This window comes from Mustelus asterias, chromosome 18 (assembly GCF_964213995.1).
Source record: "Mustelus asterias chromosome 18, sMusAst1.hap1.1, whole genome shotgun sequence".
NCBI lineage: Eukaryota > Metazoa > Chordata > Chondrichthyes > Carcharhiniformes > Triakidae > Mustelus > Mustelus asterias.
This window is the reverse complement of record NC_135818.1, coordinates 17,940,946-17,968,589: the sequence shown is the minus strand read 5'-3', so window position 1 is coordinate 17,968,589 and position 27,644 is coordinate 17,940,946. Positions and strand designations below refer to the sequence as shown.

General features: G+C 43.7%; 1 protein-coding gene across 5 annotated transcripts in view; it reads left to right on the top strand.

Moving 5' to 3' along the window:
* pacs2 (phosphofurin acidic cluster sorting protein 2) overlaps nucleotides 1-27,644 on the top strand; it is a 216,665-nt gene that overhangs the window by 174,442 nt on the left and 14,579 nt on the right. For 3 of the 5 annotated variants that reach the window (XR_013499993.1, XM_078233466.1, XM_078233464.1), the window contains 6 exons: nucleotides 1,457-1,563; nucleotides 9,527-9,681; nucleotides 12,004-12,114; nucleotides 17,016-17,124; nucleotides 19,902-19,934; nucleotides 24,106-24,148. Coding sequence is in view for 4 of the 5 variants with exons in the window: in XM_078233466.1 (XP_078089592.1) it covers nucleotides 1,457-1,563; nucleotides 9,527-9,681; nucleotides 12,004-12,114; nucleotides 17,016-17,124; nucleotides 19,902-19,934; nucleotides 24,106-24,148 (558 nt within the window). In the remaining variant the exon portion in view is untranslated. The remainder of the gene's footprint in view (nucleotides 1-1,456; nucleotides 1,564-9,526; nucleotides 9,682-12,003; nucleotides 12,115-17,015; nucleotides 17,125-19,901; nucleotides 19,935-24,105; nucleotides 24,149-27,644) is intronic. The other 2 variants (XM_078233467.1, XM_078233465.1) reach the window with 1 other exon arrangement.

Here is a 27,644-nt window from a genome sequence, read left to right as displayed (position 1 = left end):
CCAACTTTCTCTCCTGCATAGTTGACTGCTTTCACTGTGAAGATTGCCTTTTAGCAACTTGTCCAGTTGTTCTCTGTTGAGTGGAAAACCATGACTGGAAGTGTCGGCAGGCAATCTAACTATGGACCATGCCACCGTTGAAAGTCAAATCCACACTCTTCCACCTCCTAGCAGGGATTGGTGGGGCATAGTGATGAGGAATGGCATTCTCATCTCACTTTTCTTTGATAAAGGGATGCTGGCACTAAACGTAGCACCCAACCGTAGAGTGGTGATCAACTCCAGCCCTTCCTGTTCGCTGTCTCAGATATGTCAGCCATATGGAGAGGTTTTATTTACTTATATAACCGAGTGATTATAAAACTAGACCAGTAACCCAGAGATTTTGAGCTCAATTCCCATCGCAGCAAACTGAATTCACTAAATCTGGTTGTTTGTGAGTTGGCACCAGATAAAATGATCATGAAAGCTGCTGAATTGTAGTAGAGACACTGCTGGTTCACTGATGTCCTACAGGGGAGGCTAAGCTTGAACCCCGAGCCAATCTGGCTGACCTGATTCTAATTTCACTACTTGGTTGTCACTTAGTACCCTTAGTAATTAGAGATACGCAATAAAATTCAGCCAAGAATGTATAAAGAAAAATGGTCAGTCGCCATCAACTGGTGCATTCTCCATGGCACTGCCCCTACCAATCAGAATCCGCTTGCTTGTTAACCAATCAGCACTCTCTTCTCATACAGTATAAATCTATCCCCCTTGGACCAGTATTCTTGTGAAATGTTCAGATGAGTGCAAGACGAAAAGCTTCAACAAAAATAATTGTTGCAATATTCAAGTTCTGTACTACTGAATGACAGTTTATAAAGAAAAAGTAGAATTTTCCACCCTGTCAGCCCCCAATCCTCTGCTGCTAGTGGACGTGGGAAAAATGCTCAAGTTGACTGGGCAGCACGGTAGCACAGTGGTTAACACTGCTGCTTCACAGCTCCAGGGAATTGGGTTCGATGCCCGGCTTGGGTCACTGTCTGTGTGGAGTTTGCACATTCTCCTCGTGTCTGCGTGGGTTTCCTCCGGGTGCTCCGGTTTTCTCCCACAGTCCAAAGATGTGCGGGTTAGGTTGATTGGCCACGCTAAAAATTGCCCCTTAGTGTCCTGAGGTTAGTGGGTAAAATATGTAGGGATATGGGGGCAGGGCCTGGGTGGGATTGTGGTCGGTGCAGACTCGATGGGCCGAATGGCCTCTTTCTGCACTGTAGGGTTTCTATGATTTCTATGACTCATTCCGATGATTTTTATTTCTCCACTTTTGAATTTTGCTTTCATTCACACTGTTCCCCAAGCCTCCAACTTGGTTTTACCACTATCAATTTTGCTAGTTAAGATTGATTCTGTGACTCTGCGACTGAATCAGAGAATAGGATACATTTTTTAATAATACTTTACTGCCTTACAGTATGTGTCCGAGTTACTACAAAAACACACCCTCCCCATTGTGTGCACGTGTTCCTCTGCAGACGTACAAGCAGCATTCACAACCATTGTCTCCAGGATACAACGCTTGTGAGTCGCAACGTTTTTGATTATCATCGTCATTGGTTATAATTTTGTATTGTAAGAAAATATGTGTTTGTATAATATTTGTGTATGCGTGAAACTGCAATATATATATATGAGAGTGTACAATACATATGGATATATTGAACTTGTTTTAGAAGAACCATCCATGAAATACAAATTTGATTTGTGTACAGCTGATTAGAGAGAGAGGCTGTGCTGTGCTTTATAAAAGTGTATCCGTAGAAAAGAATAAGCACTTGAAATATTTAGTCGCTGAGGGGAAAAAAATCTATTTGTCAATATAATCCCATTTGCAGAGCTCTGCATTCACTCATCTGAACCTGTTTTTCCTCCAGTGGTCTCCTTGTATCTTTCCCTCGCCACAAGATTAGATTGAAAATATGCTTCCACCCCTGCAAAATGTTATGTTTAGCTTTTCTTCAAAGAAATGTGTGTGAAGGCTCTTTCTCTCTGGGGAAAGGGCTGACTCTGAAACATGCATTGCAATTCAGTCTCCTTGGCTCAGTGCATAAACCTCTTATGTCTGGGTCAATTAATCACTTCATAGGATGTGGGCGTTGCTGGCAAGAAGGGCAGCATTTATTGTCCATTCCTAATTGCCCTTGAAAAGATGGTGGTGAAACACCTCGAACTGTTGCAGTTCGTGTACTGAAGGTACTCCCGCAATGTTAATAGCCAGGGAGTCCAAGGGTTTTCAGCCAATGAGAATAAAGTAATATTTGAGTCCAGATGGTGTGTGACCTGGAGGGAAACATGTAGTTGCTAGGTTCCCATGTGTGCTACTTTTGCCCTTCTCGGTAGCAGAGGTCACAAGCTTGGAAAGTGCTGTTTAAGAAGCCTTGGTGAGTTGCTGCATTGTATGTTGTGGATGGTACACACTGCAGCCATCATACAACAGTGGTGAAGGGAATGAATGTTTGAGGTGATGATAAGGTGGGTTTAATAAATAAATAATAAATTTAATAAATAACTCCCATCCCAAGTGGGCCGATTGGACATAGATGGAGTCAAAATTCTTGAGTGCTATTGGAACTGCACTTATTTAGGCAAGTAATGAATATCCCATCGCAATCTGACTTCTGCCATAAATGGTGGAAAGGCTTTATGGAACCAGAACGTGAGTCATTCATGACAAAATTCCTAACCTCTGACATGCTCTTCTGGCCACAATATTTTTGTAGATGTTCCACTTAATTTTCTGATCAATGGTGACTCACAGGATATTGATTGTTTGGGATTTAGCGATGGTAATGTTGTTAAATATCAGAAGACGTGGTTATAGACTCTCTTGTTGCCTGGTACATGTGTGATGTAAATGTTAATGACTAATTATCAGCCCAACCATGAATGTTGTCCAGGTCTTGTTACATGTGAGCACGGATAGCTTCATATCTGAGGAGTTGCAAATGGAATTGAGCACTGCACTGCAATTGACATCGAACATCCCCACCTCTGATCTTATGGAGCAACGGTCATTGATGAAACAACTGAAGATGGTTGGGCCGAGGGCACTATCCTGAGAAACTCCAGCATTGATGTGCTGGAGCTGAGATGATTGGCCTCCAACAACTACAACAATCTTCCTTTTGTACGAGGCATGATTCCTATCAGTGCAGAGTTTTCCCCCAATTCCTATAAACTTCAATTTCAAAGGATATGGATATATGCCCTGTACTATGCCACAAGCACATAACCTGGGCTGAAATGAATGGGGTGCACCATCTTTCAATGAGATGTTAAACTAAAGTCCCATCTTCTGATTCCAACAAGAGGTCCATTTGAACCCCTGGCTAACATTTTTCTCGCAACCAGTTGCTGGTACACAATGGCCCCTCCCACCAGTGGGATTTTCCAGTCCTGCCAAAGTCAATGGACTTTTGAACAGATCCCTGCATTTTGCAGCCACACCTTTGCCACAATAGGGCTGTAAAATTCTACCCCTTGTTTATTTATATAATGACAATCACTAACCTTCACAAAGCATTCGTCAACTATTACTTATTGTCTCCTGACATATAAATACTTTGGCTACAAGAGCAGGTCAGAGGCTGGGAATTCTGTCACAAGTAACTTCCCAAAGTCTGGCCACTATCTTCAAAACACAGGTCTGGTATGCGTGATGGAAAATTCTCCACTTGTCTGGATAAGCATAGCTCCAGCAACACTCCAGAAGCTCAACGCCATCCAGGACAAAGCAACCCGTTTGATCGGCACCTCATCCATCACCTTAAACATTTATTCCCTCCACCACCAATGCACAGTGGCAGCAGAGTGTATCATATAAAAGATCTAATGCAGCCACTAACCAAGCCTCCTTTTACAGCACCTCCAAACCCCTGACCTCTACCATCTAGAAGGGCAAGCACTGCAGATGCACGGGAGCACCACTACCTGCAAGTTCTACTCCAAACCAAACACCATCCTGATTGGGAACTATATTGCAATTCCTTCATTGTCTCTGGGTCAATATCATAGAATCATAGATCCCTAAAGTACAGAAGGAGGCCATTCAGCCCATCGAGTCTGTACTGACCAGAATCCCACCCATGCCTTATTCCCGTAATTCCACACATTTACCCTGCTGATCCCCCTGACACTAGAGTCAATTTTAGCATGGTCAATCAACCTAACCCGCACATCTTTGGACTGTGGGAAGAAACCGGAGCACCCGGAGGAAACCCACGCAGACACGGGGAGAATGTGCAAACTCCACACAGACACTGACCCGAGGCTGGAATCGAACCTGGGTCCTTGGAGCTGTGAGGCAGCAGTGCTAACCACTGTGCCACCATGCCGCCATATATCCTGGAACGCCCTTGCTTACAGCCCTATGAGTGTATCTACATCAGATGGACTGAGGTGAAGGTGGACTTTCAAAAGGCATTTGTTAAAATATCTCTCAAAAATACTTGTTAGCAAAATTAAAGCACATATAATTATAAGGACTGTGGTAGTGTGGATTGAAAATTAGCCAAGGGGCTGAAAGCAGGGAGTAGTAGTGAGTGATTATTTTTCAATCTGAAAGAAAGTAAACATTAGGAACACTACTCTTTTTGACCTATATTAGTGATCTAGACTGGGGTATAAAGGGCATAATTTCAAAGTTTGCAGATGTGAGATTTGAAAATATTGTAAATTGTGAGAAGTAACAGAACAAGGAAAGGCCATACAAACAAAATGGTAAGGTTTGAAAAGGGTGCAGTAATAAAAAACAAAATATTCAGAAGGTTTCTGACAGTGCCCATGGGGCACTGTACTTAACTCTCTTGCTCTGTCCTTAAACAATGTCCATAACCTGAGTAGCTTTAACAATATGTTGAACCGACCATTAACATAGAGGAGATTTATTAAAATGGTACTGGGGATAGACAAGCAAGCTGGAGTGACTCCATGATTACCTCTCCTACCTCTAAGCCAGAAGGGTCCAGTTTCAGTTCCACTTCAGGATTCTGGTGCAGGAAAATATGTGTGCTGGTCCCCAGTGTAGATAAATGAGAGCATTAATGTCAGGAAGGGCATCCAGCTGTAAAGCCACCAACGGAAAAATTATGGTCCGTATGAAAAGTGATTCACCAGCATCATGATTACCCCATGTAACATGGGTAAAGCTGTAAAAGAGGGGAAGGAAGATACCAAGATTAAAAGACCGTACTCCTTAGACCAGAGAAAGTAAGAGGGAGATAGTTACAGTGGTTCAAAATCATCAAACTTTTTAATAGAGTAAACTATTTCCAAAGACAGAAGAACAAGTGGCGACATGGAAAAAACAATGTTACACAGCAAATTATCTGAATTGCATTAACTGAAAAGATAGTCAAAGCAGAGTCAATATTAACTTGGACAACTACTTAGAAAAAATTTACAGTACCAAAGGGAAGAATCAAGAAAATGGAACTAATACTACATCTCTTTCAAAGAGCTAAACGGTGGACATCTGTGCATGATGTAATCTGTTTTCCAACTACTTGAAGCTCAAAAGAGCCCGGTAATATTTGTGTGATGGGGTTCCATTCCATTGAGGGCATGTGTCACACTGCTTCTTTTATTAGAGTGGCAGCCAGTGTTTCTGACGAACCTGAGGTCCATTAACCTAAGCACAACACATTCAACAATAATCACCCATGAGCTCCTTGTTTTGAAGACACAATTGTGGATAGAGCCAGTGTCTTCTCCACAGCGAAGGAAAGCTACTTAAGTGCAGGGCTGATGGTTCTATTAAAAGTGATAGGTTTCACAATTTTAATAATTCCTTAATTTGTGTGTTGATATAAGGTTTGGTCCACTATCTGATTGAATTCAACGAATGACTCAGCTATTTTTATCATCATCTTCCTGAAAATTTGTAAGTGGACTCCCACTAATATTCAAATAGAAACATAGAAGATAGGAGCAGGAGGAGGCCATTCGGCCCTTCGAGCCTGCTCCGCCATTCATCACGATCATGGCTGATCATCCAACTCAGTAGCCTAATCCTGCTTTCTCCCCATAGCCTTTGATCCCATTCGCCTCAAGTGCTATATCCAGCTGCCTCTTGAATACGCTAGCCGCCTCTTGAATGCTGCAGTAACTCAACTGAGCCTCCAGTATTGGGCGATAGTTTTGTGTGACAAGTGACTCATTACAGTCTTGCTGTAACCCTATCCCCCACAGTCCCTGAATGATGTCCAGGCAATGTGAAGAATGGTGACTTTGGCAAAAGCCATTCTAAGTTGCTGTGGTAAGAAGCATCAACTGAAGCCTGGGAATGGGTAGCTAATTTGTTCTTGCAGCCAAGGATATTGCCTGCCACAGCGAGACCACCGAGAGGGAGGAAGTGAGCTTCAAGTCATATTCCACGCCATCATGAAGACTGTTTCCACCACCATAACATCACCTGACAGCCTCTGCTGTAGCTCATTGAATCATAGAATGGTTATAGCACTGAAGGAGGCCATTCAGCCCATTGTGTCCTTCTGACTATCTGCAAGAGCAATTAAGCATCGCCCTTTCCCTGTTGCTCTGTGATTTGTTTTTACTCACGAGCTTATCCAATTCCCTTTTGAAAGCCATGGCTGAATCTGCTTTCACCACACTTGCTCTCAAGCAATGCATTCCAAATCCTAACATTCATTGCATGAAAATCTTTCCTCATGTAACTGTTGGTTCTTTTGCCAACTACCTTCAATTTGTTTTCTTTGGTTGTTGATCTTTCTGCCAATGAGAACAGTTTGTTGCCATTTGCTCTGTCCAGAACTCTTATAAATTTGAATGCCTCAATCATATCTCCTCTCAACCTTCTCTTCAAGAAGAACAACCCCGTATTTTCCAATCTATCGATTGTAATTGAAGTCCTTCATCCCTGGAAGTGTTCCCGTGAATCTTTTCTGCACCCCCTCAAGCCTTCACAACCTTCCCAAAGTGCACTGCCCAGTTTTGGACACAGTATCCCAGTTGAAACCAAATCTGTTTTGTAAAGGAACTTCAAAACTTCCTTGTCTTTGCACTTCATGTCTCTGTTTGTAAAGTCCAGCATCTTGCATGCCTTTTAACCACATTCTCAACCTGCCTTAAAAGATTTGTGCACATAAAGCCTATTCCTATGCCCTTTAGAATTGCACCCTTTAGCTTGTATTGCTTCTCCTCATTCTGCCCAACAAAATTTATCATTTCACACTTCTCGACATTGAAATCCATCTGCCATGTGTCCGCTTATTCCACCAGGCTGTCCATGTCAATGAACAAAGAAAATTACAGCATAGGAACAGGCCTTTTGGCCCTCTAAGCCTGCACCGACCATGCTGCCCAACTGAACCGGTGGACCGCCAACTCGATCAAGTCTATCACTATCTTCCTCAGTGTTCACAATGCTTCATAGTTTTGTGTCCTTTGCAAATTTTGAAATTGTACTCTGAACACCAATATCCAAGTTATTAATATATATCAAGAAGGCTGTGTTCCTGGTATCAATCCTTGAGGAACCCCACTGTGTGCCTCCCAGTCTGAAAAACCAACCACTTCCCAGTATCAAAAACAGAAAATGCTGGATAAACTCTGCAGGTCTGACAGCATTTGTGGAGAAAGAAGAGAGACAATGGCCCGATTTTACCATCAAGTTGCGCTCGTTTTCAGGTGCGAAAACTTGAAAAGTCGGGCCTGAGGTGAGTAGCGCAATCCGTGGCCGCCTCTGCGCTGGTTCCCTCTTTACCAAGTCCCGAAAATGGTCGCGATCGGGACTGTGCCCGAAACGCATATATTTGCATAGATTTAAATTGACTTAAGGGGCTGCAATCCAACCTTACCAGCACCTCCCCCTTTACTGCTGCGTTCGCCCATCCAGAATCGGCACAAAATAGACATGCTCCATAGAAGTCCGATTCGGGCACTGCAATTAGTGAAGAGGTAGGTGCCTCACATCCGTTGGCTCTCTGGTTGAGATCGGGGGGGGGAGGGGGGGGGGGGGGGTTAGGGGAGTGGATCCGCTGCCACTTTGCTTGAGATCAGTGGAGGGAAAGGGGGGATCACTACCATTCTGCCTGAGACAAGTGGGGGTGTCCACTGCCAGTCTGCCTGTGATCAGTGGAGGGAAAGGGGGGGGTCCACTGCTACTCTGCCTGAGATTGGAGGGAAAGGGGGGTCCACTGTCACTCTGCCTGAGACCAGTGGGGGTGTCCGCTGCCACTCTGCCTGTGATCAGTGGAGGGAAAGGGAGGTCTGCTGCCACTCTGCCTGTGATCGGTAGGGAGGGAGGGGCCCGCGATTGGTCTGGGCGGCGGGGGGATTGGGGGGATAAGGAGGTCAATAATGTTGTGGGGATGGAGCAATGGCTGTGGAGGGCCAGGGGGAGGCATTATCCGGCCCGGGAGGGATGTGGCAGGGGAGCAGCATTCTATTATTTTTCTTTCTGCGCATACGCAGTTGGAGGCGCCGATCGGAGCTGCAGGGATTCGGTGCAATAAGCCCCGCCCACAGGGTTCTGCAGCGTGATTTGGAATTGCTGATGTTATTTCAGGCAGATCGCGTATGGGGGCACCTCAGAACGAGTCTAAAAGTCAGATCTGAAACACTCCCAGTTTCAAGTCCGCCCAGCACTTAGAATCAAAATGGTAAAATAGGGCCCAACGTTTCGAGCCAGGATGACCCTTCATCAGAGCCTGGTATGGTCTGTTTCCTGTCACTCAACCAACTCCTATTACTATTGCTTTTATTCCATGGGATTCAACTTGGTTGACATGGCTATAAGGTGGCTCTTCATTAAATACCTTTAGGTAGTCCAATATGAACCATATTACCCCCAACCCTCTCATTGTGGTTAAATGCACTTTGTCTTGACAAATTTCCTTAATTAATTTGTACTTTCCCAAGTGATTGTTAATTTTGTCTTGGATTATCATTTCTAAAAAGCTTTCCTATCACTGCGGTTAAACTGACTGACCTGCAGTTGCTTACATCTTTCTGCCGAAACCTGCTAGACTTGAGTATTTCAACACATTCCTGACCGGCACCCAGTCTTGTGCCCTCTGTAAACTTGAGGTAATCCAAACATTTGCTGTCTGTGTCCTGATTGCCGCAATTTTCAGTCTTCCATCATTCTCCCTTCCTCCTCCTCCTTCCAGCCTTAGAATGCTCGGAGATTTTCAAGCTCCTCCAACTTTGGCCTCTTCCATATTCCTGATTTTAGTTGCTTCGTCATTGGCCGTTGTGCCTTCAGCTGCTGAATCTCAGGAATTTCCTTCCAAAACTTCTCTGCTTTTCTATCCTTCTTTAAGATGCTCCTTAAAACCTACCTATTTGACCGCATCCTAATATCTTGGGCTGCTTGGTCAAAATTATAGTATTTCTGTGGGGAAAATAACCTTTGGTTATTTTGCTATGTTAAAGATGGCATATAAATGCAAGTTATTGTTGAAGTCACGTATTTATTAAACAAAAACACTGGATAATGCTTAATTTTCCTACTTGTTTTCAGCTGCAACTGTAACTCCCAGACTCCAAACCCCATTAAAGTGACTGTGGCAGGGGCCCAGCATTACCTAAGCGCTATTCTACGGCTTTTTGTGGAGCAGCTATCACACAAGACTCCTGACTGGCTTGGCTACATGAGATTCCTCATCATTCCCCTTGGTATGTTCACTGCAAATATCTTGAAATACTTTCTGTCGTCTCACTTCAGCCAAACTGCTTTGCCTGCACCTTGATCTAGCTCAGAACGGATTTGAGTGATTGTTCATGCTTGAGCTGGAGGTGTTAGAGATAAGAATTAGTTAAAAGGGGAATTTGCAAATGAACAGGTAGTTCCTGATTTAGGCCATGTCATTCCGGTTACAACCAGGCATAAGACCATAAGATACAGGAGCAGAAGTGGGCCATTCGGTCCATCGAATCTGCTCTGCCATTTGACCACGGTTGATAGTTTCTCAACCCCATTTTCCCTGTAACCTTTGATCCCCTTATCAATCAAGAACCTATCTATCTCTGTCTTAAATACACTCAATGACCTGGCCTCCACAGCCTTCTGTGGCAAAGAATTGCATAGATTCACCACACTCTGGCTGAAGAAATTCCTCCTCATCTCGGTTCTAAAGGGTCATCCCTTTACGCTGAGCCTGTGCCCTCGGATTCTAGTCTCACGTACTAATGGATACATCTTTCCCACGTCCACTCTATTCAGGCCGTTCAGTATTCTGGAAGGTTGAATAAGATTCCCCCCCCCCGCCTCCCCCCCCCATTCTTCTAAACTCCATCGAGTACAGACCCAGAATCCTCAACCGCTGATGCTGTCCATGGAGGTTGAAAGCAAATGGTAGCAATGTCCATCTCAGGATGGTGTTAGAACCTCCTGGTGGCCAGCTCATATACAGCATGGGCTAGCCCAGGAGCTGGTCACCAGGAGGTGACCATCTGTCTGTCCTCTGTCATGCATTGTGTCTTGCTCTTAGAAACCAACAAAGGAATAGAAACACGAAAGTATCACAAACCAGGAGTGCAGAAAATACTAACAGTGGTTATTGAGGTTATTATAAGCTGACAAATTTAGAGTACTCAATGGGGCATTGTCAAGAAAGTTCCACCCTTCATCTCGTCCCTGCTGTACCTTGAAGTGCCTTATATCACCATTGGGCATTAAGATGGGAATATGGTCTATTTGCCAGCACTGGCATCCCTCACCTTTATGAACACCAATTTCATAGGAATAGGTCTTTCCACTACTTGAATCTGTTTTACCATTCGGTGAGATTGTGGGAGATCTGTATCTTAATTCCATTTACCCAACTTTGTTCCATATTCCTTAATATCCGTGTCAAACAAAAATCTACTCATCTTGGTTTCAAGATGTTTAAAAATCAAGGAAGACAAAGAAGAGATAGTCTAACATTTTATTAAAAATGAGAAACTCGGGAGATATGCTATAATGAATAACAGATGGTTGGCAGTGATTTTAAGGTTTTAACTAAGTCGTGTTTTTGGTGGATGTTTGTTGCTTCACTGCAGAGACATGACTTGAATTTCTGCCGTGTGACTCAGTGTCAGCCATCTGTTCTGCCATAGGGTGCACTTATAGAATTGCAAATTAAGTGTTATGTGGTGATGCTGTAAAAAAAAACCGAAGAAACTGGAACATCTGCTAGTTTTAGTAAAAAGCCATAAATTGATTCTTTTGAATCCAATTAGAGTTTGCTGAACTGAATCATAAAATCTAAAACTTGTATTATCAAAAACATAGCTGTGTAGAATAGGCGCAGAGTAGCTTTTTTAATACAGCTTAGTTGAGTTTGTACAAGGCATTATTCACAATGCAACTGGTAGAGGACTATATAGAGGACAGCATCTATAATACAGTTTCAAGTGGAAGTGATATAGGGCAGCTTCTATAATACAGCTGGAAGGGGAAAATGAAGACAGGACCGCTTCTTTAAGACCTACCGCAGCTTCCATAGCAGCTGCTGGATCCTTCAACAATCTCCACAGTAGCTACCAGTTCCTCCTGCAGTCTCCAGAGCAGCTTTTGGGACCTCCCACAGTGTTGACACACAGCTGCTGGGATTTCCACAATCTTGACAACTGTTTGGACCTTGGGACTTTAGCAGGCAGTTGCATCAGTTTTGTTGTTGACGAAACACTACAATAAACTGAAATGCAGAAAACTTACAGGGCAATGGGGAACGAGGAGGGGTTTGGGACTAAATGGATTGTTCTTTCAAGGATATGACAGAAACCGTGTACTGCATGACCTCCTGTGCTGTGAGATTCTCCAGATGACTCTTTGTAAAAGTGAGTGAATGGTCACATTTATAAGGTTAGGTCAAATCTTTATTCCCATTGTCCATCTTAGGTTAAACATGGACATGTAAAAGTAAAGAGGCAGCAACTTGTAGATAAGGTGGTTGGAATTGAAGGACTGTTGTCTTGCTAAATATATTTAAACATTCACATTTTTCTCTCTAGGTTCTCACCCAGTGTCCAAATACCTCAGCTCCATAGATTACAGGTACAACAATTTTTTCCAGGATACAGCATGGCAAGATTTCTTCACCAAAACAGAGGCCCCTTCCATAGGTAAAGAATGTGTTATAATGCATTGAAATTGCTGTGCCTCTGTTTGTGTTGTGGCTACATTGAGTTACCTTGTTGTCAGAAATCTGCTGTCAGCGTGTTTGGTTGGTTTCGTTATTTTGATCAGTGATTTTAATGTTGAATAACATAACGCAATTGCTGAGAATAGTTTCTTTGAAGTGCAGTAACTGTTACATAGGTTAATGCAGTAGCCACTTAACACACAACAAGGTCCCACAAAAAGTATGAGATAAATAACAAGATAATCTGTTTTAAATGATTGATAGAGAAATGTTTGCTCTTTGCCCTTCTTTGAAAAAGTGCCATGAAATGTTCTACATCCAGCAATGAAGACCTCAGTTTAACATCTCACCTGAAAGAAGGCGTCTTACATGCATGAAGACGACTTATAAGAATGTTATGTTTTAGGACTGAGCCTATATAATTTAAGGTTAAATGGAAGAATGAATTAGGTTTTGTGACCTGCTCTGAATTCTGCTGACATTATGCCTGGGTAGCTTTAAAGGTTGGAGATGTAAATTATTTTTACAGAGAAGATGATGCAAGCTATTTACACCTCTAAACAATGACCTGAACAGCTGTGCCGGCAGATAGACTGTTATGCCAGAAACCTCCAACCTCACCCACGACTAGGATTCTCTGGTGCCACTACTGAATGGCGTTTTGTCTGAGCGCCAAATTCTGCTTTCTTGCTGGCAATACGGGCAAGATGAATGAGATCAGAGAATCCTGCCCTTAGTCTCTAAGTCCCAGGGATGTTATCTGGACAGTTATGCTTTAAACTGAATATTTAATTCCAAGGTAGAAACAAGTTGGGGTCCGGAGGATACCTGATTAGCATTTCTACCTGGATACAAGGCCCACATGATTCACATGGCCATGGAGATGGGTTTTGAGAGAGAAAGAGTCTATAGGAAGCCATTGTAAGATTGGATTGCAGATTTTTCTAAAAAAGTCAGTCTGCAAGAATCTGAAAGAGAGAGCAAAGCGATAGAGGCAGCAAGCTTGAATTGCTCACCACGCAGAATACAGTTTGGAGCTCACGTTCAGATGGGAGACACCAGGCTCGCGAGGCTTTAAATGAAGCTGGAAGATTTACCTTGACTACAGGAGGGACCTCCAATTCATCCTTCATCATGAAGGTCAGTTTGGAGAGTTGAAGTTATCCAGCTGGGAAAGGAAGAAGAAGCTCAGAATGGCTTTGGACTCGTTCTTGGAGATTAAAGTGTATAATTAAGGGAAAGAATAAAGTATAACTATAGAGCGAGATTTTCAGTCATTTTAAATATGGAATCTTTTCTGTAGTTGCCTACTGCAACAGTGTCTAGTCAACATTGCTTTTAGTTTGGTAAAGTAAATGTCTTTGAAATCTTGTTGCGTGATCCTTTCCAAATCTTTTAAGCTGTCGATCTCTACAGAGATCATTACAAGTGCCTCTGACAATGCAGTGTCTCCTCAGTATTCAAGTGTCAACCTAGATTTTGGGCTCAGCATCTGCAGGTTGGTATTCAACCTGTTACCTACTGATTCAAAGGCGAGAGTGCTGTATTAGGTCAAGACTTACTCTTGGGGCCATTTGCCCATTCCTGAATGCCCACCATTTCTGTAGCACAGTAACTCTCATCATGCTATTTAATTGTATTGGAATTATGTCTTTGTTTCTAGCTCCTTGCTTGATTAGATTATTCTTTGCATAAAAGCATTTATCATTTTATTAATTTCTGTTTAATGTGGTGCTTAAATGTGGTGCCAGTAAATCATGGAAACTGGTCTCTGAACTAACCAACACAACTTGGCGCAAATGAATGGTTCAGTCTCCTGGCTTTCTTAGTTCACTGGATATTGATAAAATAGATTAGTCCCAGTTCTGTTCTTTGGTTTGATGACCGTGATATTTAAGTGACTGAAACGTGAATCTTTATTACTCACTGTAGGCTTCCATGTATTTTGGTTTCATGACTGTTCAGAAAGCAGTGATTGTGTGAGTGATGCACTGTTTGTTTTGACATTATCATACATATTTATACACATCTGTTATAAACTAAATTCAGTACCTAGCGCACATTTCTTTGAAGGTTCTGAAGGCCCTATTGCTCCTGTTGGTAGTGCTATATTAGGTATTTTCAACAATAAAGGTGTCACACTGTGTGACACACAATGGGTAGGATTTTCCTGCCATTCCCGCCAGAGGGATCTTCCAGTCCCGTCACAGGTTCCCTGGCAGCAGAGGGTAGAAGCAACAGGAAAACCCATTGTCAGTGGTGGGACTGGAAGATCCCGCTGCCGGTCAGTGGCGGGCACCGCCGTAAAACACTGCATTGGGGGGTAGAAAATCCTACCCAATGCCTGCTGTTTAATATTGAGATTCATCGCCTTCTGCACAACCTGACCATCCGATTCCCACAGTTCTCTCGATATGCTTTCTGAAAATTATTTTCAACTGTCACATTTTCTCCTCAATAACTGAAATTTTAAAAGTTCAAAACAAAGGCTCAAACAAAAGAGATTATGTATCTCACAATTGTGGTTGCATTTATCTGTTGTTTTTCAATGCCTTCATTTTTATTTGAAGGATCAACCTCTTCCAAAAGCATGTCAGAGGGCCATTGAATTGTGGAACAGATTGTCAGCATAGGTGGTGGGACAGGGTTTATAGGAATTCCTGTTGGGGAAGGAGATCTCGGGCGATTGGTGTAAGAATCATAGTGAGAAATTTGAGGGAAATCGTAGAAGGACCAATTATCTCATCCAAAATCTCAGTAGGTTATTATGTGATTACTCTAACTGCAGCACACTCCTATAAATTATCGCCTAAATGGAGGATTCCCCATCCAATAACTCAGGAACGAGTTGTAATGCGGTCTACTGCCCTTGCTAACTAATCGGACTTGTTATTGAACTTGTATTCTTTCACTGGGCGGCATGGTGGCATAGTGGTTAGCACTGCTACCTCACAGCGCCAGGGACCTGGGTTCGATTCTTGGCTCGGGTCACTGTCTGTGCGGAGTCTGCACGTTCTCCCCATGTCTGCATGGGTTACCTCCGGGTGCTCCGGTTTCCTCCCACAGTCCAAAAGGCATGCTGGTTAGGTGCATTGGCCATGTTAAATTCTCCCTCAGTGTATCCGAACAGGCACCAGAGTGTGGCGACTAGGGGATTTTCACGGTAGCTTCATTGCAGTGTTAATGTAAGCCTACTTGTGACTAATAAATAAAACTTTTGGGCTTAATATTGCACCAGTCACTAATGCTATCAGGAGCATCTTAACAGTAATGTCATTTTTCCAATTGGAGAAGAACCCTTTGATGCTCAGAGGGTTATTTTAACAAAATTAAATGAATTTTTATTTTTCTAATTGCATTAACTTAAAGCTACTTCAGAGACATTTACACAGCAATTATTGTTTTTTTTTTTGAATGTACGTCATTGTTACTGCACAGATTAAAGGTGATCTGTGATTCAATGCTAGCACACTCACCGGTGAGTCAGGAAGTCTTGGGTTCAAGTTCCACTACAGAGACATTAGTACAAAATCTAGGCTGACATTCTAATAGTAGAGAGGGAATGCTGCACTATCACAGCTGTGCAGTCTTTCGGATGAGAGATAAAATTGAGGTTCCACCTGGCCTGAGGTGAACGTTATCAATCCTATGCAATATTTAAGGAAGAGCAGGGGAGTTCTGTCCAATGTCCTGGCCAACATTTACTCCTCAACCAACATAAAGTAGGATAGCAGTTTTCTAAGCATCTTCCAAATGCCTGACCTCTAGCACCTTGAAGGACAAGGGCAACAGATGCAACAACAACACCTGCAAGTTCCCCTCCAAGTGACACAGGATCCTGACTTGGAACTTATTGTCATTCCGGAACTGTTGCCGAGGCAAAAATCTGGAAGTGGGTTTCTTTCAATTTGCCTGGATGCAGCTCTAACAACACTCAAGAAACCCGACACCAATCAGGACAAAGCAGCCTGGTTGATGATCGGCACCTCATCCCCCACCATAGACATTCATTCTCTCTACCACAACATATCGCGGAAGCAGTGTTACTACCTACAAGATACACTACAGCAACTCGCCAAGCCCCCTTCAACCATACCTCCCAAACCCATGACCTCTATATCAAGAAGCTCAAAGGCAGCAGATACAAGGGGACACCACCGCCCGCAAGTTCCCCTCCAAGCCACACACCATTCTGACTAGGCATTGTATCGTTATTCCTTCACTCTTACTGGGACATAGGCCTAGATCTCCCTACCTAACAGTCCTGTGAGTGTACCTACATGAGCTGGGCTGCAGCAATTATAGAAGGTGGCTTGCCACCACCTTCTCGAGGGCAATTACTGATGGGCAAATGTTCACTTTGCCACTGTTGCTCACATCCCATGAAACAAGATAAAACGCACAGGCTGCAGCAGTTCAAGAGAGTGACTCACCGCTAGCTACTCGAGGGCTGTTAGGGATGATCAGTAAATGCTGACCTTGCCAGCGACACTCACATCTGATGAATGAGTAAATAAAACAAAATAATCTGACGTTACTTTATCGCTCTTAGCGAGAGCTTGCTGTGCAGAAATTAGCTGTGACGTTTCCTACATTGGAGCGATCACTGCATTTCAAATTTACTTAATTGCTGGAAAGTGCTTTAGGATGTCTGCAGTCTTGAAAGGCACAATATAAATGCAAGTCTTTTTTTTACTGTGTATTATTTCTCAGAATCTCTGCTGGTTATTTCTTAGAACCTCTCTGCTGGAAATGTGTTTACTATTTTTTCTTCCTCTCTCTCTCTCATTTTGTGGATGCAGTTGTGTTTTTGTGAGAAAGATGGACTGTTATTACTGGAACTAATGAGTTGTCCAATCTGTTGATTGTATCTAATTGCAGTGCAGGAAATACCGGATGTTGTCGCTAGAGTTACCCAGTACATCTCCAGTGCAAACATCTCCCACCAACTACCTATAGCAGAAGCTATGTTAACTTACAAGCAGAAAAGGTACAGCCATCATTTTCACATTGAATTGAGGTTGAGTTTCTTTGCAATCAGAGGACAGTTAGCAAATGATATTCTGTGACAGCAACAGATCGTTCCCATGGCAATAAATAAAATTGCCCGTGGTCAGCAGGTAATGGCCATTGAGATCACTTTGAGTCCGTACAGAGGTATTAATCACCAGGGGTATGAAAATAGTGCACATTGTCACAGAAATATTTACTTTATTGACCATAAACCAATCTGTTGCTCTCACTGCTTACCTGTTTCTTTCATGAAATGCTGTTATGAAGCTCTCTGTTATATATTGCAGCTGTTATAAGGCAGCAGGACCTCTGTTTGCTGAATATTCTTTTTATTGCATGCCATCAGAGGTAACCTTTCTTTCAGAGCAAACACCTCATTCCAATGCAGAGTGCTTGACTCTGAAGGATTGTTAGGACAGCCAGTAACATGCACCTCTTTTGCTTAGATGTAGCCACGGATGTTAACTAACTGGATCATGGAACTTAACAGTTGGATTGTCTCAGCACTGACTATCTCTTTCAAAAATAAAATCTCTTAAAAAAAGTGGAGTTAAGTTTAGCATTTTGTGGATTTTCTTTGCAATATTTTTATCCAAAATAGATGCTTGCATTGAGAGCAGAAAAACACAATCATTAGCAAAAGTGTTGAAAGGTAGATTTACCGAACCCCACAGAGCTGAATTAATGTAGTTGAGGTGCAGTTAGTAACAGAAGGTGATGGAGGACTAGTTATCTGGTGACAGTGTGAGGGAGCTGGATTAACATCAATAGAGATATAGTCAGTAACACAGGGTGCTGGGGAAGAGGGGTTACTGAGGGACAGTGTGAGGGAGCTGGGTTAACATCAGTAGAGATACAGTCAGTAACACGGTGCTGGGGGTGGGGTTGCTGAGTGACAGTGTGAGGGAGCTGGATTAACATCAGTAGAGATACAGTCACGAACAAAGAATTTACTGAGCAACTGTGTAAGGGAACTGGATTGATGTCAGCAGCAAAAGGCATAGGGAGGAGGTTATTGATCCTGATACAGACAAAGTCATTGATTCAGGATGAGGGAGGAGAAAGGAGCTCCATGCTTATACATTAATAATATGTCTCAAGGCACTCCATAGGAGCATTATGAAGCAAGTTTTGACACCAAGTCACATAAGATGATTTTAGGGCTGTTGGCCAAAAGCTCAGTTTAAAAAAAGAGGGGTTTTAAGCAGGAAGGTAAAGGGGAAAAGAGAACCAGAGAGCTTTAGGGATGGAATTGTGGTGCAAAGGGCCTGAGCAGCTGATGGCACGGCAACCATTGGTGGAGCACTTAAAATTGGCTCCATACCATTCAGCTCCCACAGCTGTGTTCAGTCACTCCTGCATTACAGAGTAATCACAATGCTTTGTAATTGGTTTTGATAAGCAAGTAGTACAGATGACCAGACTCTGGAATTAAGATTGCCTAATAAAATAACATGTAACAGAACAGAATCCGTATTCCACTGTTGCAAAACTCTTAAGGGAAAAGCCTTTTTACAGGAAGATCTATGATTAAACACTTGTATTCTCCTCTGTGATAACCAAGTCATGTTAAAGCAGCCTGGGATTTTGGTATTTGTGGTTTACCTTCATGCTTAACCTGTGTGGCTATTACTTTAACATTCAAATGCCCTTTTCACACTGGCTGCAGTTAAAGTGCCAATTTGCACAGGTTGCCTGCAACTTTTTCAATGAGGTATTATAGATGTAGACAAATGCACCTGAAGTATGCTGTACCGAAACAGCTGATTATAGCTAAGAAGCTGCAGCATCAGAAACTTAAAGAAGTTTGAATGGATTTTTTACCAATTGCTTTTCAAATGAGCAGGTTTTGTTTATAGTGTTTAATGAGTTGAAAGCTATGTCTTGGCTGCAAAATTACGCACTGAAAACCAAGTCAATTTGATGGATGTCAACAAGACAATTGTTCTGCTTAAAAGAAAAATCAACTTAAAATTATATCTGTTTAGCATGACTGCCCTAAAGGCTTCTGAACTATGAGCCGAGTATCCTACCTCGTTCCACCAACACCCCTTCCCCCACCCCCGCCATCCATTCCGAGTTGATCCTCTGTGTGGATATCGCTTTGTTTCACCAGCAGTCTGACAGGATTTGAATATCCAGGCGATATCCTGGTGCCCCAGTCCAACGCCGGCATCTCCACATCATGACTGCCTCAGATGACACAGACAAACCCAATGAATTCTCCTTCGAGGTTTGTGCCATGTTACAAAATGATGTCCTTGTAGAACTTCTCCTGATCCAACAACAGATAGAATCATACAGCGCAGAAGAGGCCCTTCAGCCCATCGTGTCGGCACCGACATATTAGAAACACCTGAACTCCCACCTAATCCCATCTGCTAGCACTTAGCCTATAGCCCTGATAGGTGTGCACAATTTGAACTACTGTGTTGTGCCAAGCTAAAACTTCCAATGGAGAGCGAGAATGGCATTGAAAGCTGTAGACATGATAAAAGGGGCATACTTGCATTGAAAATAGAAATGTTCTGAGTCTAATGTTGAGCAAGGTCTGTTTCATCAGTAACACTTCGTAATATCTACATTTGGCCTTAATCGGTACAGAATATAGGTCCCATGCAGGCAGTGTTTAATACTGAAGTTTCAGCAGCCAGTGAGGAAGGGGCAAGTCCTTATATTGATACAACCCTCAGTTCAACTTGTTCCGTGTAATAACGTGTGATTTTTGTTTTCTTGTGGTTGCTTTCAATAAAGGAAAAAGAGCTTTCATTTTGATTTTAACATAAGGTACCAGAGTCTGCTTGGGTTTAAATTTTTTTAAATATATATAATGCTTTGTTGATATATATTTAATGCCGGTCTTTTCTTCTCTTCTTGGCTTAACATATTTGCTTGTTCTGATAATTGGATTATGATTGTATTAATTAAAAGTGGCGATTTGGTCCATCTGCTGGAGCATGTTAACCTTGGAGAGTAGTGTACACTTTTAGTATTCTTTGTAAATATACTTGCAAACTTGAAAGAAGCCATTCACTGGTATATCTGAAGAATAATCTGCTATAGAAGTTAATACTTTATCTGGTCTTGCTTATGTAAACTTTTATTCCACCTAATTTCTCCCTTCTATGCTAATAACCTCGAAAGATATGCAGATGAATCTCAATACATTACAGTTGCCTTAATGTCACTGTATTGTGCTTTAATGTCATCTTCACTAAACATGGCAGAATCGAATAAAAACAGCTCTGGACAATCTTCTGTTCAGGTTATGGATAGTAAGGTCAGCATTTATTATCCATTCTCAGTTGACTTGGAGAAGGTGATATTGGGGCTGCCTTATGACCCGCAGCCCTTGTGGTGAAAGTGCTCCCATAGTTCCATCAGGGAGTTCCAGAATTTTGACTCTGTGACATTGAATGCACTGCAATATATGTCTAAGTCAATATTCAATGAGATTTAGAATCATAAAGTCATTATGGCACAGAAAGAGGGCATTTGGCCCAACAAGTCCAAGCCAGGTCTCTATGGGCAATCCAATTCATCCCATTTCCCCTGCTTTTATCCCCATGGCCCTGCAAGTTTATTTTCCTCAAATGCCCATCCAACTTCCCTTTAAAATCATTGATCTCCTCTGCTTCGACCAACCTTGTAGGCTGAGAGTTCCAAGCCATTACCATTCACGATGTAAAATGGTCCTCCTTGCATCCCCCTGCCCTCTGCAACCCTTACTCAAAACTTTAAATCTATGCCGCCTACTCCTTGTACCATCAGCTGATGGGAAGTTTTTTTTTCTATTTACCTTATTTAACTCTATCATAATCTTGCACATCTGTCAAATCTCCTTTACTCCAAGGAGAACAACCCTGGCTTCTCCAAACTAGCCTGGTGGTTAAAATCCCTGATCCCTGGAATCATTCTGGTAAATTTCCTCTACACCCTTATGTTCTTCGTAATGTTCGGCACTAGATCTGGATGCAGTACTCTAGTTGAGGCCTAACCAGAGCTTTATAAAGGTTCAGCATAACTTGCTTGCTTTTGTACTTAATACCTCTATTTATGAAGCCCAAGATCCCACATGTTTTTCCAACCATGTCCTACCACCTTCAAAGATCTGGGCACAAGAACCCACAGGTCTGTCCATGTGCACTCTTTAGAGCTGTGCCATTAAGTCTATATTAACTCTGCCAAAATGTATCTCCTCACACTTTTCATTATTAAATTTCACCTGCTAACACAATTGGTATCCTCTTTACTATCGACACACTCCAAGTTTGGTATCATTGGCGAATTTTGGAGGGAAACCTGGAGGTGACAGTGTTCCCATGAGAGCTCTTAGCCTTCTCAGTGGTAGTAATCACAGCGCTGGTATTTGCTGTCAAAGTAATACACACAAGAAATCATTGGAACTAGTTTCTATCCTCCTGCTGATGAGGGTCTGTGTATTCTTTTCCATTTAAAAAAAAACTGTTTTAATAATTGAACTATTTTGGGCCAGCGCCAGTGGAATCTTTGCCACTTGGGTAACCCCCTCTGACTGCTAATTTTGAGCTGACTGCATCTAACGATATGTTTCTCCTCGCTTTGCAATAGACAAGTGGTAAATTCTCATTTATTTACACTCAGTAGAGCATTGGCTCCTACATCAGTTGGCCTGGCATTCCTGTGCTGACTCTTTGAAAGAGCTATCCAGTTAGTCCTACCTTGCACTTTCCCATATTCCTGAAAATTTGGCTCTAGTATTTCCCAATTTCTGTTAAATTTGTTTCCAATACTTTTTCAGGCAGTGCATTCCAGATCGTCACTGTGTGAAAAGAAAAAAGCTCTCCTCTTCCTCTGGGTTCTTTACCAATTACCCAAAATTTGTCTCCCTGGTTACTGATCCTCCAGTCAACAGAAACGTTCTCCTGATGAGTCATATCGAAACCATTCATAATTTTGAATAGCTCTTCTAAATCACCGTCTAACCTTCTCGGTTGTAAGAACAATCCTAGCAGGATGTCAGGAATACAATTGCAGCCCAATATCCTTTGTTTATTAATAGGTTTGTGCACCATTATATTGCCAATGGTTGTAACTATTTACAGGGAACTAGAGAAGCCTTGTGACAAGTGATGCTTTTTTTTTGCTGTACCCTGAAACCAGCCTTTCACATAAAAGTTGCCTTGTCCAATAAAGGATACTAAATTTCTTTACAATTGATTGTAAGTTCAACAGCCCCATGTGCTTACTAAGAAATTAGTTTTCCAGGCCACTTGCATAAGAATTTCTTGCCTGTTTAAAAAAAAAAGTGAAAGAAAAAGACTGGCTTAAATAGTTTGCCTTCGATTCTGCCGGCTTTTCTTACCCCTGTTTATTCACTAACTGGTTGATAGCCTCTTGGCTGCCTTGTGATCTGGAGTGATCCAGCTGCTTGTGATTTGAGTGTGTTAATTGAGCTTTTGGAGTGTGCTGACATCTCCTCCAGATTACTGCAGTACAGAGGCATGAAAGTGCGTGAGGGACTCCAGCAAACTGCCCATAGTAGGAGTTGCAGCAAACTGTGTGGTAGTGTGCCTGAGGTTCACAGCACTTCCACACTGAAGCAATACAGTACTGCTGATAACTGCTCCTGCTGCATCAACATTTTTCCTAATATTATGGCGCTTCTGAGTCACTGTTCTGAATCTTAGAGTGGGAAAGGGCCGGCCAGAATATGTCAATGCCACTCTATACCTGACAGCAGAGATGTCTAATAGAGAGCCTCATGGGACAGCCCACTCCAACCCATAGGACATTGAACATTCCCATCACAGAGAATTAAACTTACACATGGACTGTCTGCCTCTGCTTTGGAGTTTCAGCAGACTGCACTCCCTGGAAACACTGGTTTATTAGTTCATGATCTTTCTCAGTATCCCCAGATGCAGAGTAAATTGAGAGTTTGGCCTTTAAGGTTTGGACCTATCAGATAACACTTTTACCCAGGCATTCCTTTTTAGTTGCAGCCAACAATGATTGCCCCTACTAGCTTCACAGTTAAAGAAACCTGACAGTTTATTTTAGGTACTTCATTCATCAGCAGGGACCTTTGAAATTATTCCATCTAAGCTTTAGAAGCAAATATCAAACTGATATATGGAGGTAGAATCTAATTGCAGTGGAATTGGACCACTAACCCTTGTCACCAAAGTTAGTGTTTTAACCCAGAAACAGACATTAACCAGAAACTTCAAGAACTGGCCCAAGAGTTCCTGTGTCCTGTAACAGTTCCGGTTCTCACGTAGTTCCTGTGACCTGTAATATTCCCAACATTTATCCTGGCATTTACCAAAGACTGTGTCTCCTGTAACTTTCCTATTCACAATATTGACATCTGTAGTTACGTAATGTTCTCACACTGCCCTTTATCTCTTCCTTTTTAATATTTACATTCTGACCCGTAAACATACCCTTGTCTTTAACTGGTAGAAGTATATACGAGGAATTGCAGGAGTAATTCCTCATCAATCATTCACTGGACCACTATGTAGGTCCTAACAGCTTGCTTCACAGTTTGATTCCGAATGATTTTTTTTAAAGAGGTCAGTGCACTTAGGAGTCTTTTGAGTGCAAATCCAGTCTCTTCTGCATCACCCTCTCTCACCCTTAGTGCCATTCTGGGAAATTTCTTCAAAGCAACACCACAGAATCATTTTTTTAAAATTCACTTTTTAAAATAGATTGGAATATATATATTGGCTGGAGTTCTCCCTGCTTGAAGCCCCACTTGTACTGTACACTACTCTCCTGCTAATACAATATGCTGTACATAATTCTTTTCAGCTATATGAAGATATGATCCTGCATATAATGCAAATTCAATCATGAGTCTTTGGTAAAACTGATTTGTAACTGCATGTAAATATTTGCATTGCTTGGCTCTCCTTCCCACTTAACCTCATGGATTAGATTTAATTTCATTTTTTTCCTCAATATATAGCCCAGATGAAGACTCCTGTCAGAAATTTATTCCCTTCATTGGAGTAAGTTATTTCAGTTTTATATTTGAATGTTTATCATTTGTACGTTTTTGAGGCCTTTAATGCATTCAATGCTCTGCCATCTTCCATCACATTTCCTCCATAATGCTGTCCATTCCCTGTTTCTATGCCTACTTCCCTGTTCACGTGCCCCCCCCTGTGGCTGCTGACCGACAATAGCTCCCAGTTTGGCAATGCCCCAGACTTGCATTCTCCTCCCAACACTAGTACTCAACTCCATACCCCTCCCAGCCCTCGCACCCCCTCCATACCCCTCCCAACACTCGCGCTCTCCTCCATAGCCCTCCCAACACTCGCGCTCTCCTCCATACCCCTCCCAACACTCGTGCTCTCCTCGGTACCCCACCCAACACTCGCGCTCTCCTCCACACACCTCCCAACACTCGCGCTCTCCTCCGTACCCCTGCTAACACTCACGCTCTCCTCCGCACCCTTCCCAACACTCAGTTATCTTTTAGTGTGAGGGGGGTCATGAATTTTGGGAAGGGTATGGGGCGGGGGGCATGAGCGTTGGGAGTGATATGAAGGGGTGGTGAGTATAGGGGGAAAACAGGGGGATGCGTATTGGAGAGGATACGGGGGGATGAGTGTTGGGAGAGATACGGAGGGGGAGGTGAGTGTTGCGAGGGATACGGAGGGGGGGGTGAATGTTGGGAGAGATACGGAGGGGGAGGTGAGTGTTGGGAGGGATATGGATGGGGGGGGTGAGCGCTGGGAGGGATACGGAAGGGGAGGTGAGTGTTGGGAGGGATACGGAGGAAGGGGTTGAGTGTTGGGAGAGATACGGAGGAGGGGGTTGAGTGTTGGGAGAGATACGGAGGAAGGGGTGAGTGTTGGGAGGGATACGGAGGAAGGGGTGAGTGTTGGGAGGGATACGGAGGAAGGGGTGAGTGTTGGGAGGGATACGGAGGAAGGGGTGAGTGTTGGGAGGGATACGGAGGAAGGGGTGAGTGTTGGGAGGGATACGGAGGAGGGGGTTGAGTGTTGAGAGGGATACGGAGGAAGGGGTGAGTGTTGGGAGGGATACGGAAGGGGAGGTGAGTGTTGGGAGGGATACGGAGGAAGGGGTTGAGTGTTGGGAGAGATACGGAGGAAGGGGTGAGTGTTGGGAGGGATACGGAGGAATGGGTGAGTGTTGGGAGGGATACGGAGGAGGGGGTTGAGTGTTAGGAGGGATACGGAGGAAGGGGTGAGTGTTGGGAGGGATACGGAGGAAGGGGTGAGTGTTGGGAGGGATACGGAGGAAGGGGTGAGTGTTGGGAGGGATACGGAGGAAGGGGTGAGTGTTGGGAGGGATACGGAAGGGGAGGTGAGTGTTGGGAGGGATACGGAGGAAGGGGTTGAGTGTTGGGAGGGATACGGAGGAAGGGGTGAGTGTTGGGAGGAATACGGAGGAAGGGGTGAGTGTTGGGAGGGATACGGAGGAAGGGGTTGAGTGTTGGGAGAGATACGGAGGAGGGGGTTGAGTGTTGGGAGAGATACGGAGGAAGGGGTGAGTGTTGGGAGGGATACGGAGGAATGGGTGAGTGTTGGGAGGGCTACGGAGGAGGGGGTTGAGTGTTGGGAGGGATACGGAGGAAGGGGTGAGTGTTGGGAGGGATACGGAGGAAGGGGTGAGTGTTGGGAGGGATACGGAGGAAGGGGTGAGTGTTGGGAGGGATACGGAGGAAGGGGTGAGTGTTGGGAAGGATACGGAGGAAGGGGTGAGTGTTGGGAGGGATACGGAGGAAGGGGTGTGTTGGGAGGGATACGGAGGAAGGGGTGAGTGTTGGGAGGGATACGGAGGAGGGGGTTGAGTGTTGGGAGGGACACTGGGGAGCGGGGTGAGTATTGGGAGGGATATGGAGGGGATTGAGTGTTTGGAGAGATACGGAGGAGGGGGTGAATGTTGGGAAAGATGCGGAGGAGGGGGTGAATGTTGGGAGAGATATGGAGGAGGGGGTGAATGTTGGGAGAGATATGGAGGAGGGGGTGAGTGTTGGGAGGGATACAGAGGGCAGGTGAGTCTTGGGAGGGATACGGAGGAGGGGTTGAGTGTTGGGAGGGAGATACGGGGGGAGGGGGTTGAGTGTTGGCAGAGATACGGAGGGGGCGGTGAATGTTGGGAGGGATACGGAGGGTGGTGAGTGTTGGGAGGGATACGGAAGGGGCGGTGAGTGTTGGGAGGGATACGGAAGGGGCAGTGAGTGTTGGGAGGGATGCGGAGGGGGGCTGAGTGTTGGGAGCGATACGGGGTGGGTGAGTGCCTGTTTGGAGGGATACGGGGGAACGGGGTGAGTGTTGGGAGGGATACGGGGGGGCGGGGTGTGTGTTGGGAGGGATACGGAAGTGTTATATAGGGAGCTGATGGCTTGCGTACATGTATTGAAGGAAAGTTGAAGGCATTTGCAGATGTGGTTTTGGGAGAGTTGCTGAGGGAGATCACTTGCCTGTGTTTGTGGAGCAGAACTGAAGGTGGCAATCTTGCATTTCTGCATGAAGAGATTTGAGTTATTGATATCTGTGGGAGGGAAGTTTGAAGATATGTGTGTGTTTTGAAGGGTTGGGTTGACGAGTGTTCACCTGAATTGTGCGAAGGTATATGCATTAAGCATTGGCTTAATTAGCTTTTGTGTCATAAGGTTGCTTATTTTTTGTCATAACTGAATGATAACTTATACCCTGTACATAAACAACAGGAACATAAAAGGACAAAAATTCTATAATATCCCGAAATTGAAAAGCTGTACTCATTCTACAATGTGGAGATGCCGGCGTTGGACTGGGGTAAACACAGTAAGAAGTTTAACAACACCAGGTTAAAGTCCAACAGGTTTATTTGGTAGCAAAAGCCACACAAGCTTTCGAGGCTCTGAGCCCCTTCTTCAGGTGAGTGGGAATTCTGTTCACAAACAGAACTTATAAAGACACAGACTCAATTTACATGAATAATGGTTGGATTGCGAATACTTACAACTAATCCAGTCTTTAAGAAACAAAACAATGGGAGTGGAGAGAGCATCAAGACAGGGTAAAAAAATGTGTATTGTCTCCAGACAAGACAGCCAGTGAAACTCTGCAGGTCCACACAACTGTGGGAGTTACAAATAGTGTGACATAAACCCAATATCCCGGTTGAGGCCGTCCTTGTGTGTGCGGAACTTGGCTATCAGTTTCTGCTCAGCGACTCTGCGCTGTCGTGTGTCGCGAAGGCCGCCTTGGAGAACGCGTTCTCCAAGGCGGCCTTCGCGACACACGACAGCGCAGAGTCGCTGAGCAGAAACTGATAGCCAAGTTCCGCACACACAAGGACGGCCTCAACCGGGATATTGGGTTTATGTCACACTATTTGTAACTCCCACAGTTGCGTGGACCTGCAGAGTTTCACTGGCTGTCTTGTCTGGAGACAATACACATCTTTTTAGCCTGTCTTGATGCTCTCTCCACTCCCATTGTTTTGTTTCTTAAAGACTGGATTAGTTGTAAGTATTCGCATTCC